The sequence below is a fragment of the Melospiza melodia genome, chromosome 13 (genome assembly GCF_035770615.1).
Source record: "Melospiza melodia melodia isolate bMelMel2 chromosome 13, bMelMel2.pri, whole genome shotgun sequence".
Classification (NCBI taxonomy): domain Eukaryota; kingdom Metazoa; phylum Chordata; class Aves; order Passeriformes; family Passerellidae; genus Melospiza; species Melospiza melodia.
This window is the reverse complement of record NC_086206.1, coordinates 21,315,312-21,331,179: the sequence shown is the minus strand read 5'-3', so window position 1 is coordinate 21,331,179 and position 15,868 is coordinate 21,315,312. Positions and strand designations below refer to the sequence as shown.

Genomic DNA, 15,868 nt, shown 5'->3' with positions numbered 1-15,868 from the left:
GAAGGACCAGTCCTGCCTGGGGCTTGCCTCCATCCAAAGCCCATCCAAGAGCAGTGGGAGGTGTTTGTCCCCATGGTGATCCAGGATGTGGGCGCTTCAGGAGCCGCTGGATACGCAAAGAAATTCCATCCAGGAAGATCAGGCTCCAAGCACGCCACCCCTGCTCCCTGCCAGAGGGTGGAACTGGGGGAAAAGCCCTCAATGCCAGCCCTGGTTCCTGCCAGAGAGCGGAACTGGGGGAAAAGCCCTCAATGCCACCCCTGCTCCCTGCCAGAGAGCGGAACTGGGGGAAAAGCCCTCAATTCGGATACTTCTCCCATCTGGAATAAAGACATTCCAGGCGGGAGTGGCTGCGGGTGGGGATGCTCAGGCAGCACTTGAGCACATCAATAGCAGGTGACAGCGAGGACAGAGGTCAAGCTCTGGGCTAATCCAGCGACAAATTACCCTGAGATGCCGAGCTGGAGCCATCCCCCTTCCTGTGGGAAGCGGCTCCAGGTCCTGCCAGGTCCATCCCGCTCCCAAAAGCATGGAAAGGGAACAGGGATGGTTTTCAGTGTCCACCCCAAGGCTTTCAGTCTGTGGCAGCCCTGGGTGACAACAAGGCCCAAGGGATGAGGACAAGGATGGGGACAGGGGATCTCAGCACAGATGCTCTGGCTGGGATGTCCCTGCTGCTCCCAGTCCCACAGGATGCCCCATCCCAGCTCCCAGAGCCATCCTGGAGCACCCCAGGGAACCAGCAGGAACTGTGGGGCTCCAGGGGCAGGGAAGGACCCTCGGAGGGCACAGCCAGGTTGGGTGGCCCAGCTGAGAGCAGCTGGCACCAAACCTGGCACATGGAGATCCCTGGGACAGCGCTGCTCCCAAAATCCTTCCCAACCCTCCTCTTCCTCCAACTCCCAGCCCTTCTCCTGCCCAGCTCCGTGGACACCGAGTTCTCTCCGTGCAAACGTGCCTGTGCTGCCTCTCTCTCTCTCTCTTTCTTTTTTCTAATTTTTTTTTTTTCCTGTTCTTGGCATTTTGGTGGAGCGAGATAAGAGCGAAAAACAACAGAGCTGCCCGGAGAGTGAAAAAGGGAGATAGATAACGCAGATACCGACTCCTACACAAAACAGTCCTGGCTTTATCTCTGCTTTTTATCACAGTTCCCCTAAAAAAAAAATAAAGAGAGCAGCCCAACTGGAATGGGGCAGCACATTAAAAAATGAACTTTATACTGTTTGCTCTTTAGTTTTATATTTAGATGAAACAAACTCAGACAGGCTTGTGGTCGATACCTGCTCCAAGCTAAGGAGTCTGGAAGCTCTGTTTGCTCCAGTGGGGATGAGGGAGGAAAGCCAAGGAGCTGAGCACGGATGGGGCAGAGGGATGAGCGTCCAGGGCACATCCTGCAGAGATGGAGAAATGGAGACGCTTCCTGAGCATCCCTGGTGCTGCCAGCTGGGGGACAGATCCCACCTGCAGGATCCTGGCCATGTGGCACAGCTGGCAAAGCCCAAGCTGCCCATGATGGGGGCAGGTCCCTGGGTGCAGGAACAGCATCTCCATCCCACCAAAAATCCTCTGTATCCCCCCCATTCCTGAGGGCACCTCACAGGGCTCTGCCCTCCAGCTGGGAAGGGCATTTTGGAGCAGCAAAATCCCAACTCCCAGGGCACGGCCAGAAAGAGGGAAGGAAAGAGGGAAAAAAAAAATAATAAAAATGGACTGGAGGTTTTTCCCTCCCCTCGCACTCCCTTCCCTACCTTCTTTTTGAAAAACATAATTTATCTGTGTATTATCAAGAAATCCAGACACTTTAATCAGTGAGCTATGAAGTCAGTATTTCCATTCTTATCTAGCGGAGGAGTGGAAATGGAGAGCAGATAGGCAGCTCCGAGCCCGGCCGTGGTGGGGAATGTTAATGGGAGGAGCGGCGGAGCCATTGGCTACCGAGCTGCCGCTATCGCTGCCATTATCGCGCCCTTATCGCCGCAACCATCGCAGCGCAGTAATGGGGCCAGTTCAACTTTCCGCATTATCATAGGAGCTGCGAGTAGCATGAGAGGCCTCGGCTGGGAGACGGAGAAGAGAGAGAGAGAGAGAGAGAGAGCGGCCAAACTTCCCGGCGGAGCAGGGAGGGGAGGGAAGAGCGGCTTTTCCTGCCCGCCGTGCCCTCCCGGGATGGGGATGCTCTGCCCGAGGCTCCCGGTCTCACATTGCCAAAGCTCCGGGGGAACAACATCTCCAAAGCCGCGGGGACTGACTCCTCCAACATCACAATACTCTGGGTATCAAGCCTGAGGCACATCCCCAAACCACAGGCACCGACCCAGAGAAGCATCCCCAAAACCCCTGGCACCAATCTCATCGAGCATCCCAAAACCCTGGGTACCGTCCCAAGGCACATCCCCAAACCCCAGGCACTGACTCAGAGAAGTATCCCCAAAACTGCAGGCACCAATCTCATCAAACGTCCCAAAAGCTCTGGGTATCAACCCAAAGGCACATCCCCAAACCCCAGGTACCGACCCAGAGAAGTATCCCCAAAACCGCAGGCACCAATCTCATCGAGCATCCCAAAACCCTGGGGACCATCCCAAAACCCTGGGTACCATCCCAAAGCACACTCCCAAAGCCCAGGCACTGACCCAGAGAAGTATACCAAATCTTATCAAGCTTCCCAAAACCCTTGGTACCATCCCAAAGCACATCCCCAAACCCCAGGCACTGACCCAGAGAAGTATCCCCAAAACCCCTGGCACCAATCTCATCAACTATCCCAAAACCCTGGGTACCATCCCAAAGCACATCCCCAAACCCCAGGCACCGACCCAAAGAATTATCCCCAAAACCCCTGGCACCAATCTCATCAAGCATCAAGTTGCTTTTCACTCTTCTCTCGCTCCACCCAAAGCCCTGGGTACCATCCCAAGGCACATTCCTGACCCTGCTGAGCATCCCCCCCAAAGGCTCAGGCACAGCCTCAAGGTGCATCCCCAAACTCCTTCAAGCATCCATAAATTCCTGGGCACTCAGCCCAAGGCGCATCCTTAAAGCTCCAGGCACTGAATCTGTGGGGAATCCCCAAAATCCAGCGTGCCAAACACTCCCAAAATCCTGGGCACCGACCCCAAAGCCCATCCCTAAAGCAAGGGGTACTGACCCCATCAAACATCCCCAAACTCTGGGTTTGCATTCCCAAAACTGCAGGCACCATTCCTAAATATTCCCAAAGCTCCAGGCACTGACCCCATTGAGCATCCCAAAAATTTCCAGGCACTGACTCCACCAAGCAGCTCCAAAAATGCAGGGACCCATCCTAAATATTGCCAAAACTCCAGGCACTGACCCCACTGAACATCCCAAAAGTCTCCAGGCACTAACCCCATCAAGCATTCCCAAAAATCCTAAATACTGCCAACGTTCCAGGCACTGACCGCAATGAACATCCCAAAACCCCCACACTGACCCCAAAATCTCCCAGCCGTGACCCCACTGAGCATCCCCAAGCCCTGGCACTGACAGGGAGGCACATCCCCAAATGCTGGGGTCAGGCTCCCAGCTGGCCAAGGCCGAGGGAAAACAATGGATGCACATTTCATCAGATGGACAAACCCGAGGAGCACATTTCCTCCACGCGCTATCGAAGGGGAGATGTCAAGAAAATATGTTGATGTGAGAAAGAGGAGATAAAGAATTATTTTGGAGGAAAAGAGCCGTGGAAGGCTCTTATCTGGAGTGACTCATAGGCACACACTCCTTAACCCCACTGCAGCCCAAGGTCAGCAGTTGCATTCCTTTCGGCATTTCAGCCCTTCCAAAAAAACATGTTGCTGCAGGAACAATGTGGAGCCTTTACCGGGCAGCCATCGGAAGAGGGAACTGTATTACCCCGAAACACTTGAACTTTCCTGATAAAAGGAGCAGCAGGACACAGCCCGGCCAAGCTGGAGCGGCCAAAAGCCCTGAGTCAGGCAGCAGGAGCAGTCATGGGACGTGGCGCAGAAAAGAAAGGGAGACATTGGCCTGCTGCTCCCATTGCTGCTCCTCTCCAAAGTGGGGGAGCTGATTTCTTGGCCCCATGGGGAGGAAAAGAATCCACATCCTCAGCGTGGAGTGTGGTGCAGGGCTGGCACAGAGGCCTTTTCCAATTCATCTTCTCCAATGTTGACTCTGAGGAGCTCCAGGTTCCTCGCTCCTGCCGGTTGCTCACATCCCTCTCTCTGGGCAGCATCAGCTCTCAGCCCTGGCTGTGCCTCTGTGGAAGATCTGGGCTGGTTTTCCCTCCACAGCAACGCCCCATCCAGTGTTTTCCAAGGCAGATCATGTTTTGGGTTTTTTTTGCAGCAGGACGGATAGAAAACATCCTCAAAACATCCTCAAAACATCCTCTTCCTTCGGCCAGCACGGCTGCGTTTGACCCCAAATCCAGCAGCACCAGCAGCTCCATCCCCAGCCCTGCTGCTCCCACTCTGGGCAGCCTTGTCCTTTCCTCTCCCAGGGATGTGGGTGTCCCCTCGGGGCTGGGAATGTCCCATGGCACGGCGATTCCTGCCCCAGGATGATGTGGGCAGGGCGATGCCTTTGGGGTGCTGCCCCTCTCCAGGAACCCGGGCTCACCTGTGCCGTGGCGCTGCCTCCTCGCACAATTCCTGCAACACCCGTGGGGAAAGGATTGCTTTCCTCCCCAGCCCTGATTGCCGAGCTGGCCCCATCACAACTTGGCCAAAGGGGAAGCTGCAGCTGGCTAGGTGGCCTCGTGATTCACCGTGCAAAATAAGACCTTGCCCAACCTCGCCATCGGGATGCCGAGGTGTAAATCCCGGCTGGAGGTGGCTTCCCCGGGGTGCCAGGGACAGTCCATCACCGTGGCTCTGTGCCCATGCTGGGGATGGTGTGGGGGTGTCCCCCGGGGGCTCAGGAGGTGGAAGAGCAGCACCAGACACAAAACCAACCCAGCCCCAGCGCCCACGGCCCTGGAAGGAGCTGCTGGCAGAGCCTCCTCACCTCCCTCGCCGGGCCCTTGGCAGAACTGGTTTGGCCATGGCCAGCCTGGATCCAGGCCTGGCTCCCTCAGCATCCTCCTCATCCTCCTCTCCTGGGGGTGGCCAGGAAGAGCCAGCCTGGGATGCACCCCCAGCACGGCCCCAAAGGGCTCACAGGGTTCCCTGGCATCGAGGGATGCAGTGTGGCACAGCTGGCAGGGCACGGGGCGGTGGCACTGGCCAGCAGTGCCATCTCTCCATTATCCATGGTGGATGGAGCTGTCCCCCTGGCCACCAGCTGCCAAGCTTCTCCTGGAGCTGGGGCCTGCAGGGATGCTCACACCTGGCTGTGCAAGGGGAGGGAAACTTCTTCCAGCATCACCTGAGGCTGGGGCAGGAATGTGCCTGGTGGGAAACACCTGGGGGTGGCTGGGAGGACTCCATATGGTGGGATCTGCTGGGTGCATCCCACCAGAGTCCCACTGATCCCACCAGTATCCCACCGGTATCCCACTGATCCACTGATATCCCACTGATGTCCCACCGGTATCCCGCTCATCCACTGATGTCCCACCAGTCCCTCCCCTACCCCACGATGCTCCCCAGCCCTGGGAGCCCCCAGTGTCACATCCCCGAGGCCGGTGACAGCCGGGCTGGGCAGAGCCACTGCGGGGGCAGCGGTGCCACAGGGCTCTGCCACCCTCGCCCTGCCAGCTGCTCGGTGCCACCACCGCGCCAGGGCTGGCAAAAGCCTCGGGGCTGTTTGCTCAAGAGGGGAGGGGTTGGCAGGGCAGGCAGGCAGCGCCCCGTGGGTGTCACAGACATGTGGGACACGGGGATGCCACCCTGGGCATGCCAGCAGTGGGGTACGGGGGGCTGGGAGGCTGAGGGAGCCCCGGGATGGGCAGAGAATTCCGGTTTTAGAGCAGAGCTGAGAGGCCCTGATGGAACCCAGCTCATCTCAGGAGCAAACCCTCCCCACCCCACGGAGCACCCCGGGGTAACCCCTCCCCAAACACCCCCACCCCGGAGGCGCGGATGGGGAAACTGAGGCACGGCACGGAGGTGGCGGGGATGGAAAAGTGCCGCTGCATCAGAGAGCAGAGGGAAAAACAGGCCAAAAAAAAAAAAAAAAAAAAAAAAAAAAGCAACAAGCAGAGGAGGTTGAAACAGAGTCACCTGAAAGGGAAGGAGGACTCGGGAGGGAGGGAAGGAGCGGGCAGGAGGCGTGCCGGGAGCATCCCACGCCACCGGCTGGCTCACCACGCCGCCGCTAAAAATAGACGCTGGGTCGGCCACTGTCATCTTTTAAAGAAACGCGATTTTCCAAGCTCCCCCAAGGGAGGGAAGGACGGGCTCTCCCACGGCCACCCCTGCCCGGCATCACCGGGGAGCGCCCGAGCGTGCAGGAGGAGAGGAAAAAATAAAACCAAATAAAAGCACCCGAGCCCAGCACGGCCCATCGAGAGACGGAGGCTTTAACAGCGCAGATCGCGCTCCTTATCTGACACCATCTAATGGCAATTAAAGAAAATCCACATGCAAAAATATGACGGTGTTTTCACCTCCCCCCCCGCTCCAGACCAGGCCGTGCGTTCGCTCGGCGGTGCAGAATGGGAGATAACGATCAAAAAAAGTCAAAGCTCTCATCAAACTAATGCAACATCTGCAGCCGATAACAGGAGCTGGGAGAGCTCGGCTTCTCAACCCAGCTCGCTTCACAGAGCACGTGGAGGGGGGGAAAAAACCACCCCACCACCTTGAGAAACAAAAACACACATGCAGCTGCCCCCCATCAGATAATTAAAGTGCCTGCGTTAATCACATTTGCAGTGGAACAAATTGTTGGAGCCCTTTTGCCCCTCTTTGCTGTGTTTGTTGTTGTAGCGAATCCTGCTCCGGTCTGGTGGGGAGAGATAAGTGCTCCTTATCAGCCCTGGCAATCTCTATCAGGATGGAGATCGGGGCTTGGCGCTTATCGGGAGCTCAGATCTACTGTAGCTGAGCGCAGAATAAAAAGGGAAAAGGAAAAAAAAAAAAAAACCCATCACCATAAAAAAAAAAAATAACCACAAACAGGCCCCTGCAACTATGACAAAACACTCGCTTAGGAACAGCAACAAAAAAATAATAAAAAATATGTGCATTAAAAGAACAAGGGAGGGGGAGGCACATCAGCGCGATGAGATCAATCTCGCGCTTATCAGCTCCCCCATCGCAGGACCCGGCGCTGCGAAAGCACCGGCAGCTGCCAGAGCCTCGCTCATCAGCTGGGCGCCCGCGCTCCCATGTTTGAAGTTAATAAATATAACAGGCTATCTGGGTTGGAGATCAGCTCCTGCTCCCTATCAGCCCCTCACATCTATCTACCAGCAGAACAAAAGACAGACACACACACAAAAAAAAAAAAGAAAAAGAAAGAAAGAAAAAAAATCAACCACCCCATAAGGCAGAAGCAGCTGCAGGGAGGTTGGTGGCACAGGCAGGGATGGAAAGAAACTGTCCTCTGCGGGCAGGAACCCCCAGAAATGAAAGGCAGAGATGCTCGGGGTGTTTTCTGCGCTATCGAAAGCCACCATCGCGATGCGATCGGCTCTGAAACCTCCGCAACGCTGCCGGGGGGGCTCGGAGGGAACAAGCGGCACCCCCGGCCCCGGCCCGGGAAGGCAGCGAGGAGAGCAAGGTTAAAGCAGCCGGTTAAATATAGTCCGGTGTCTGATCTCTGCCTTATCTGCGCTGGCGATCGCCCGCTCTCCCGGCGATCTCCCCGCGAGCCTTAATCTGCGCCTCGCATCGGGCTCCAAAAAACAGCACAACAAAACCCCAACCCCGCAAGAGAAGGCGAAGCCCGAGCGAGAACGTCGCGTCACCCAGGAAAATAAAATCAGCAGATACCAATCTGGAGGAGGTTTTTAATGCTCCAGCCGAGATGATAGGGAGGATAGACTTTGTGGAAACAGGTCCGGTGTGTACATGAGAGGAGTCTGGTTACCGGAGCCCTGATTCATGCATACCTTCCCCGATGGAGCAGCGGCAGGGCGCTCTCGCCGCGCTCGCCGCCTCTAATGACTGTTTTCATGTTGACACATACAGGAAGGCTTCCAAGCTCTCAGCTTTTAATCACTTTTGGCCATCGCCGGCGGCCTGAGATCAGCCTCCCACTTTATCATTTCTTCACATCTCTGCAGAAAAGCAGCAGAGGAAGGAGATACGAGGAGCAGCAGCAGCAGCAGCCGCCGCCGCCCGGCCGAGCTGCCACGGCCTCGTCCTGCCCCAGTTTGCCCCGCAAAGTGGGCGCTGGGAGCGGGCATCCCGCAGGATTCCAGCGCCGCCGCTCCCAGCGCTGCCGGCTGAGCGAGCCGCAGCCACCCAGACACGGCTTTCTGCCGAAATAAAGCCGCGGAAGTTGGAGAAAGCCAAAGGAGAAAAGTATCCCGGAAAAAAGAAAAAAAAAAAAAAAAAAAAAAAAAAAAAAGAAAGGAGGCAGCTGGGACTATTTTTAACTCTCCCCGGGTAAAAGTCTAGCTGAGCGTTATCACCACGGCAATCACCCCAGGCAGGGAAACAGGTAGGTGCAACTCAGCCTTGCAATTATTTCAGGAGAAAGATAAAGGTAGATTATCACATGGTGGCCAGCCTTCCCTATCCTCCCATCTCCCTCTTATCAGCAGCTTCCATCGACTCGAGGGGGAAAGAAAAAAAACACACACACACACACCGGAGAGGAGGGAGAAAAGCCAAGCTGAGCCCGGCACCAAAAAACTTCCAGCACTTTGCAGGATTCCTCTGCCTTGCTGGTACATCCTCGCTGGAGCAAAACAAGAGCCCGGCCGGTGGAAACCCTCGGGAAGCGCCATGGCCCAGGGAGGGACAGGGATGTGCCCAGGGAGGGACAGGGATGTGCCCAGAGCCCCGAGGGATCCTGCGGCGCTTCCTCATGGCCACGTCCCACCTGGGCTGGGATGCAGAGCGGCACCTGGGGGGCCAAGGACAGCGTGCCCGGTGGGGAGGATGGCACATGGGCACCATGGGGACGGTGGCACGGCGGGTCCAGCAGCGCCGAGGCAAATGGGGGTCCCCGTACTGGAAGGGCAGGGTCAGGGCGCTGTCCCCGCGGTGAGCAGCCCCCGGCAGGGCTGGGGTACCCCAGGGAGGATGGGGAGCCCCCGGCAGGGTGAGGAGCCCTCGGCAGGGCTGGGGTGGCCCGGCGGCGATCGGGAGCCCGGGGGGGGTTCGGGGAGCCCCCGGCCCTGGCCGCCGGCGCTGGATGGGAGGCAGGCGGGGGAGATAAGATCACAATTTCAGGCCGTCCCGACAGAGCGATGTTATCAGGACGGGACTTGCAGAACGGAATATTTTAAAGCCTTATCGGGGCCCCCATCGGGAGCCGGTACCGGAGCCACCGCGCTGGCGGGGGGGAGGCGGCGCGGGAGGGAGGGGGGAGCGGCGGGGACAGAGACCGAGGCAGGCGAGCGGCCGGTAGCGGGAACGGGCACCCACGGCGGCCGTCCCGGGGGGCTCCCGGCTGTATCCCGGGTGTGTCCCGGGAGTACCGGGGGCAACGGGGGAAGGGGTGCGGGAGCGCTGCCGCCGAAGGGGTGGTGCACAAAAATAAGCGGGGAGGGGGCGTGGGTGCGGCGGGTCCGGCAGGGAACGGCGGAGGGGGCGCCGGTAGCGGCCACTCACGTTTGATCTGCCGGGGGTTGCTCTGTTTCCTCCTGGACATCGCTCGGCGAGGGGCGAGCCCGGCGCCCCGGCTGGCGGCTGGGCGGGCGGCAGGTGGGTGGCGGCGGGCGGGCCCCCGGCTGCTCGCATGCCCGCCCGCCCGCCCGCGGGGCCGGGGCCGGGCCGGGGCCGGGGCCGGGCCGTGCTCGGCGGAGCGAAGCCGCCGCCGCCGCCGCCGCGGGATTTTCTCAATGGGCGCCGCGCCGGATCAAACCCGCGGAGCGCTCCGGGGGGCGGGGCCAGCGCCGCCGCCGCGGCCGCCCATAGGCCCCCGCCCCCCGCCGGCCACGCCCACCGGATGGCGCGCGCGGCGGGGCGGGGCTAAGGGCAGAGGGGGCGTGGCCTCGGGGCGCGCTCCCTGCGGGGGCTCCGTGCGCGCTCCCGCGCGGTCCCCAAAGGGTCCCGAAGGGGTCCCAGCCCCGCTCTGGGAGCCCCGTGAGGCTCCAGCCCCTGATTTGGGTCTGGCACCACCCCTTTAGGTCGAACTCCTCCTTTTGGGTTCCACAACCCATCCCCAGCATCCCCAAATTCCCTTTTGGGGTCTTCAATCCTTCTTTGGGTTCCCCAAATTCCCCTCTGGGATCCCTTGTGATTCTCTGGAAGCTCCTGCACTCACAGCAGGAGTGAGTCCCCCTGCTGGAACCTCAGTGCTATCACTGAGTCCCAATTCACCTTTTGCAGATCCTCAAAGCCTCTTATGGCGCCCCCCCAAACCTTCTGTGGGGTGCCCAGGGGCTCTTTTGGATCCCTTGGAACCCCTCTCATTTCCAGATGAATGGTCCAAAACCTCCCACTTGTGACTTCCATGGGGTGGGGGACACCCCAGGACACCCTGGGGATGGTGTGGGTATCCTGGGGTCCCCCCTTGGCATCATCCCACCCAGGTGACCTGTGAGCATGGACAAATTTTGGGTTGAAACATGGGTTAAACAGGAGCCACTTAGATTTTGAATCCACGATGGAAATATTGTCCTGTGAAAAACAACAATTTCTCCCAAACTGGACTTTGCCATGGCTGACCTTTGATCAGGGGAGTTTGGTGGTGATGGCTTGTGCTCCCCAAATCTTGATGGGTTTTTTGATCATTGCCAGTGGTGAAGGCTGGTGGTCCCCAAATAATGATGGATCAATGGAGGGGGCTGTGGGGACATGGCACAGCTTGGTCATGTCCCTTTTCCATCTATGCCCGGACATGGGATGTGCTTTTTTTCCCCCCCTTTTCTTCTTCTTTTTTTTTTTTTTGTAAGGGTTTTTAATTAACTTCCTGTTTCAATGGTGGGATAATGAGTTTTAAGCAGCGCATGATTCCAGTAAAGAGGTCAAACCGGCAATGAGGATGTCAAAAGAAATTAAGTTAGGAATTAAGAAGAAATCCAGGGGAGAAAAAAGAAAAAAAAAACCCAATGGAAGGAGGGAGACGCTGCTGAGGACAAGGCTCTCTGGCTGACCACCCCCCAAAACCGTGCTGGTGGCGCCTTTCACCTCAAATGGCCTCAAATTGCTGCTTTACTGGAGACCATCCCTGGGACCATCCCTGGGACCATCCCTGGGACCATCCCCTCGGGGGGCAGCTCTGCTTGTGGAGCTCTCCCCTCCCTCCCAGCCAAGGCTCCAAACCCAGCTTTTTCCTGCTCAAAATATCCTATTTTAGGGTTTTTTTTGTCCCAAGTGGGCTCTGCTCCGTGCCAGCCGTGATGGTTCTGCCGCCTGAGGGGATCCCAAACCCATCCCGGCCCTTTTGGGGGTCCCTGGGCTCCCCCCGGCTCTGCTGTGGGGATTTTGGGGCTGGGGGCACGGCAGATCCAGCCGGTTCCTCTGGCACATCCATGGATGTCCCCCGTGGTACCCACCTGGCGTGTTTGCTTATGCCGAGATAATTAGACAAGCGTTTAATTAAACACAGCATCGTTAATTGCGCGGGTTTGAGGGGCTGAGGGCAGTGAACACCGATGAGGTGCCCAAATTTCCTCTGCCCAGGAGGCAGCAGGGGGATGGGGGCTGTCCATGGCTCTTTGTGCTGGAAGAAGGGGTGGCAGCATCGTGAGGGGACATTGTCACACCCACGGGGGGCTGCATTCCCCCCAAAAAATGCCCCAAAAGCCTCGCTGGAGCTGATGGGTGCTGCCACCCTGCCCTGGGAAGCAAAGGAAACAGGTTGCAGTCCTTCCCCTGGCACGTCCCTTGCAAATGTCCCTTTAATTCCCTTTCTGGCACCGTCCCAGAGCCACCTGGACCCTCCAGAGGTGACAATTCTCACCACCCAAAGGCTGCATCCCTGCCAATGTCCCTTTAATTCCCTTTCTGGCACCATCCCAGAGCTACCTGGACCCCTCAGGGGTGACAATTCTCAATCTTGACCACCACCCAAGGGCGGCATCCCTGCCAATGTCCCTTTAATTCCCTTTCTGGCACCATCCCAGAGCACCTAGACCCTCCAGGGGTGACAATTCTCACCACCCAAAGGCTGCATCCCTGCCAATGTCCCTTTAATTCCCTTTCTGGCACCATCCCACACCCACCTAGACCCTCCAGGGGTGACAATTCTCAGTCTCAACCACCAACCAAAGGCTGCATCCCGACACAGGGATGTCCCCAAATGCCACATCCCGGCTCAGGGATGTCCCCAAATGCCACATCCCATCCCCAGATGCCACATCCCGACACAGGGATGTCCCCAAATGCCACATCCCTCTGCCCCGTCCCCCGGGGGCACACATGGGTGGCCCTGCACGGGGACAGGCGGCGCGGTGGCGGTGCCAGAGGCAGGGCTGGGTGTTCTCCCCGCTCCCTTCCCGAGGCCGCGCTGTTTGCAGGGGAGCCGAACAAACAGCGTGTTTTCCCGAGGAGTGAATTACACGCCTGCAGAGCAGAGATAATGCGGGAGCAGCCGTTCCCCCCATTGTGAGCGAGGTGACATCTTTTTATGGAGCTGTGTACATTTGTATTAGTGCCAATTAATCTGCCCTGATATTATTAGAGACGCGGCGAGAGGAGGCGGCGGCGGCGCAGGAATGTCAATGGGAAGAGCCAGGCGCTGCCTCTGCCGGATTTCAGGGTTCAGGGGGGCATTTTGGGGGGCTGTGCTGAGCCCCCGGTGCCACTGCCCGCTGGCACGGTCTGCCAATGCCCCAAACCCAGCTTTTTTCCTGCTCAAAATATCCTATTTCAGGCGGTTTTGTTGTCCCAAGAGGGAGGACTGGCATCACCTGCAGAAGGGCCCTGCCACCTGCTGGCAGGAGAACCCGGCCCTGGGTGCCACTTGTCACCCGCCCTGGCTCAGCCCGGGGTCCTTGGCACAGCTTGGGCACAGCTTGGGCATGGATGTGACACGGGTGGGACGGGGCAGGAGCAAAGCTTGGGCACGGTTTGGGCACGGTTTGGGAATGGTTTGGGAATGGTTTGGGCACGGTTTGGGCACGGTTTGGGCATGTTCCTCCCTGACTTGGGCACGTCCCACTGCTGTGGAATTCCGGGAGCTGCGGTGGCAGCGTGGAAGGGTTTGGGATTGAACCAAATCCCAAGCCTGGAATGGTTTAGGGTTGAAAAGCCTCCAAGATCATCGAGCCCCAGCACTGCCAAGGCCACCACTGAACCATGTCCCCAAGTGCCACATCCACGTGGCTTTTAAACCCCTCCAGGGCTGGGGGCTCCAGCTCTGCCTTGAGCAGCTGGGCCAGGGCTGGGCAAACCTTTCCATGAAGAAATTTTCCCAATATCCAACCTAAACCTCCCCTGGTAGAAATGGTGCTGGGTGCTCCTGAACCAGGTGGGAATGTGTGGGTGAGCGGCCCCCACACCCCAAATCCAAGGCTGGGATGTCTCAGTGCTTATTTCCCCCTCCCTCTTACTATCTCCTCCTGTAGGAATGATGTTCTAATTCCCAAAAGGAGCAATCCAAGCCATTCCTGGGCTTCAGGAGCATCACTGCTGGCAGGATGGCATCCCTGGGGGCTGCATGGCTCCTGTGCTCCTCTTCCCACTCTTCACAACCCCAGGGCTGCAGGTTTTCCTGCATGAATTCAGCACCCTGTCAGGATCCCTCCCTGTCACACACCCTGGGGAGGAAAGTGGGAGCTGGGCTTTAAATTCCTGCTGTGCAAGGAACGGCCAGATTTGACTCAAAAGCAAAAAAAAAAAAAAAATATTCCTAAATCTTCAGCCCCTGCTTGCAGCGTGACAACCATGGTGGATCCTGTTATCCTCCAGGCTTTATGGAGAGGCTTAAAGCACCTCTGGCTCAGAAACTTGGCTTTGGGGCTGACAAAAGATTTGGGGGGGCTTGAACAGCAAACAGCTTGAGGGAAATTTAGGGTGGTGGCAAGAAGCCAAGAAATCCCCCCTGAGGGGCTCCATCAATGCCAGGCAGCTCCCATCAGACCCACCCTGCAGCCCCTGGATCTGTCCCACCCCATGTGGGTGCAGACTGGCCCCATATCCTGGGGCTGCAGGGCTGGGACCCCCAGATGTGCTGGGTCCAGGGGAGCCCCCCTGTGCTGCTGTCCCCTGCTGCTGAGCAGGGAGTTAATCCCCACAGGGAGAAGCTTTGCATCCTCACAGGAATTACGGTGACAGGGGCCTGCAATCTCCCGAGGGACAAACGCTGCTGGATAATGCAGGACTCAGCAAACCCGGGGGCTTTGGGCAGCTCAGAGGAGCTGATGGGTGGGGGGGAGAACAGGGGGGAAAAAACCTACTCACATTTAGAGGGGAAAGGATAAATTAAAGAATTCAGCCCCCAGAGATGGGGGGATGATGCCAACATCTCCCTGGGGAGTGGCATTCCCGAGCCAGAGGTGGGCATCACTCATGTCTTGGGCTTCCAGAAAATGGGTGCAGCTTTGGGAAGGGGTCCCTGCACCCATCCAGGGCCCTGGGGATGGGTCCCATCCCTGCAGCATTCCCCTGGCTCCCAGCAGACTCATTTCCAGGTGCCCAGGTGATGAATCTGGAGGTGTGGGAGAGCTCTGGTAACAACCAGGCATGAAAATCTCCTCCTCCGCCCTGCAGGTTTGCTGCCCTGGTGAAATATAGCACAGGGAAAACATAAAAGTCCCATTTCCAGCTCCATAATATTTCCTGCCAAAACAAAGTAAAATGTGCCGCCTTAAATTTTCTGCAAAATTCTTTTGAGGTTATTTTTTTCCCTAAATTAAGCCATACTAATTATTTTCAGCCACTTTATCTCCACTCTGCAACACACCAGGAGGGTGCAGGCGGCAAGCATTTTAAGCCTCCATAAACAAAAGAGTAGTTTGGAAAATAATTCTATCAATTAATCAAATTAATCCTGCAGTTTTAGTTACAAGCCCCGAGTGGCGAGGATCCCAGCCGGCGGTGCCGAGCTATCTCTCACTGACAGCGGCTCCGTGTTGCGATTGCGGCGGTAATTAAAGGATGGGATACAGGAATTAAAGGATGGATGGGTGGAATACACCGCCTCTGTGGGGGCTCCCAGCCCAGCCCGGCGGGGCCGCAGAGGTCAGCTCGAGGACAAAGCGGGGATGAGAGAACTGGGCCTTCAGCAGCACCGTCATCATCATCATAATCAATCACCATCGTCATCACCATCATCGTTATCATAAAATGGGGATGGGCAAAATGAGCCCTCACCACCACCATCATCATCATCATCATCATCAATCACCATTGTCATCACCAGCAGCAGCAGCATCATCATCATCGCCATCACCAACACCATCATTATCACTATCATCATCAAAAAGGGATGAGCAAAATGGGCCCTCACCATCATCATCATCATCACCAACACCATCATCATCACCATCACCATCAAATGGGGATGAAGAAAATGGCCCCTCATCATCATCATCATTATCATCATCATCAATCGGGAATAAGCAAACTGGGCTGTCGCCATCATCACCATGGCCAAAACTGTCATCTTTGTCATCATCACCATCACAACTGGGGATGAGAAAAGTGGGACGTCATCAGCACCATCATCATCATCAGCATAATGAATTTGGGATGAGCAAACCGGGCTGTCACCAGCACTGTCACCATCATCGTCATCACCACGAACAACTGGGGATGAGCCAATTGGGCCGTCACCATCACCATCCTCATCATCACCACCACACCACCATAAATCTGAGATGAGCAAACTGGGCCGTCACCATCAACACCATCATTATCATCATCACCATCAAAAA

At 57.2% G+C, this 15,868-nt stretch overlaps 1 protein-coding gene across 1 annotated transcript in view; it reads right to left on the bottom strand.

The window, feature by feature from the left end:
• Positions 1–9,738, bottom strand: part of ZFPM1 (zinc finger protein, FOG family member 1) — a 36,055-nt gene extending 26,317 nt beyond the window's left edge. Inside the window, exon 1 of the mRNA XM_063168180.1 lies at positions 9,657–9,738. Coding sequence (XP_063024250.1) covers positions 9,657–9,696 — 40 coding nt within the window. The 5' untranslated portion in view covers positions 9,697–9,738. The remainder of the gene's footprint in view (positions 1–9,656) is intronic.
• Positions 9,739–15,868: the final 6,130 nt, after the last annotated feature.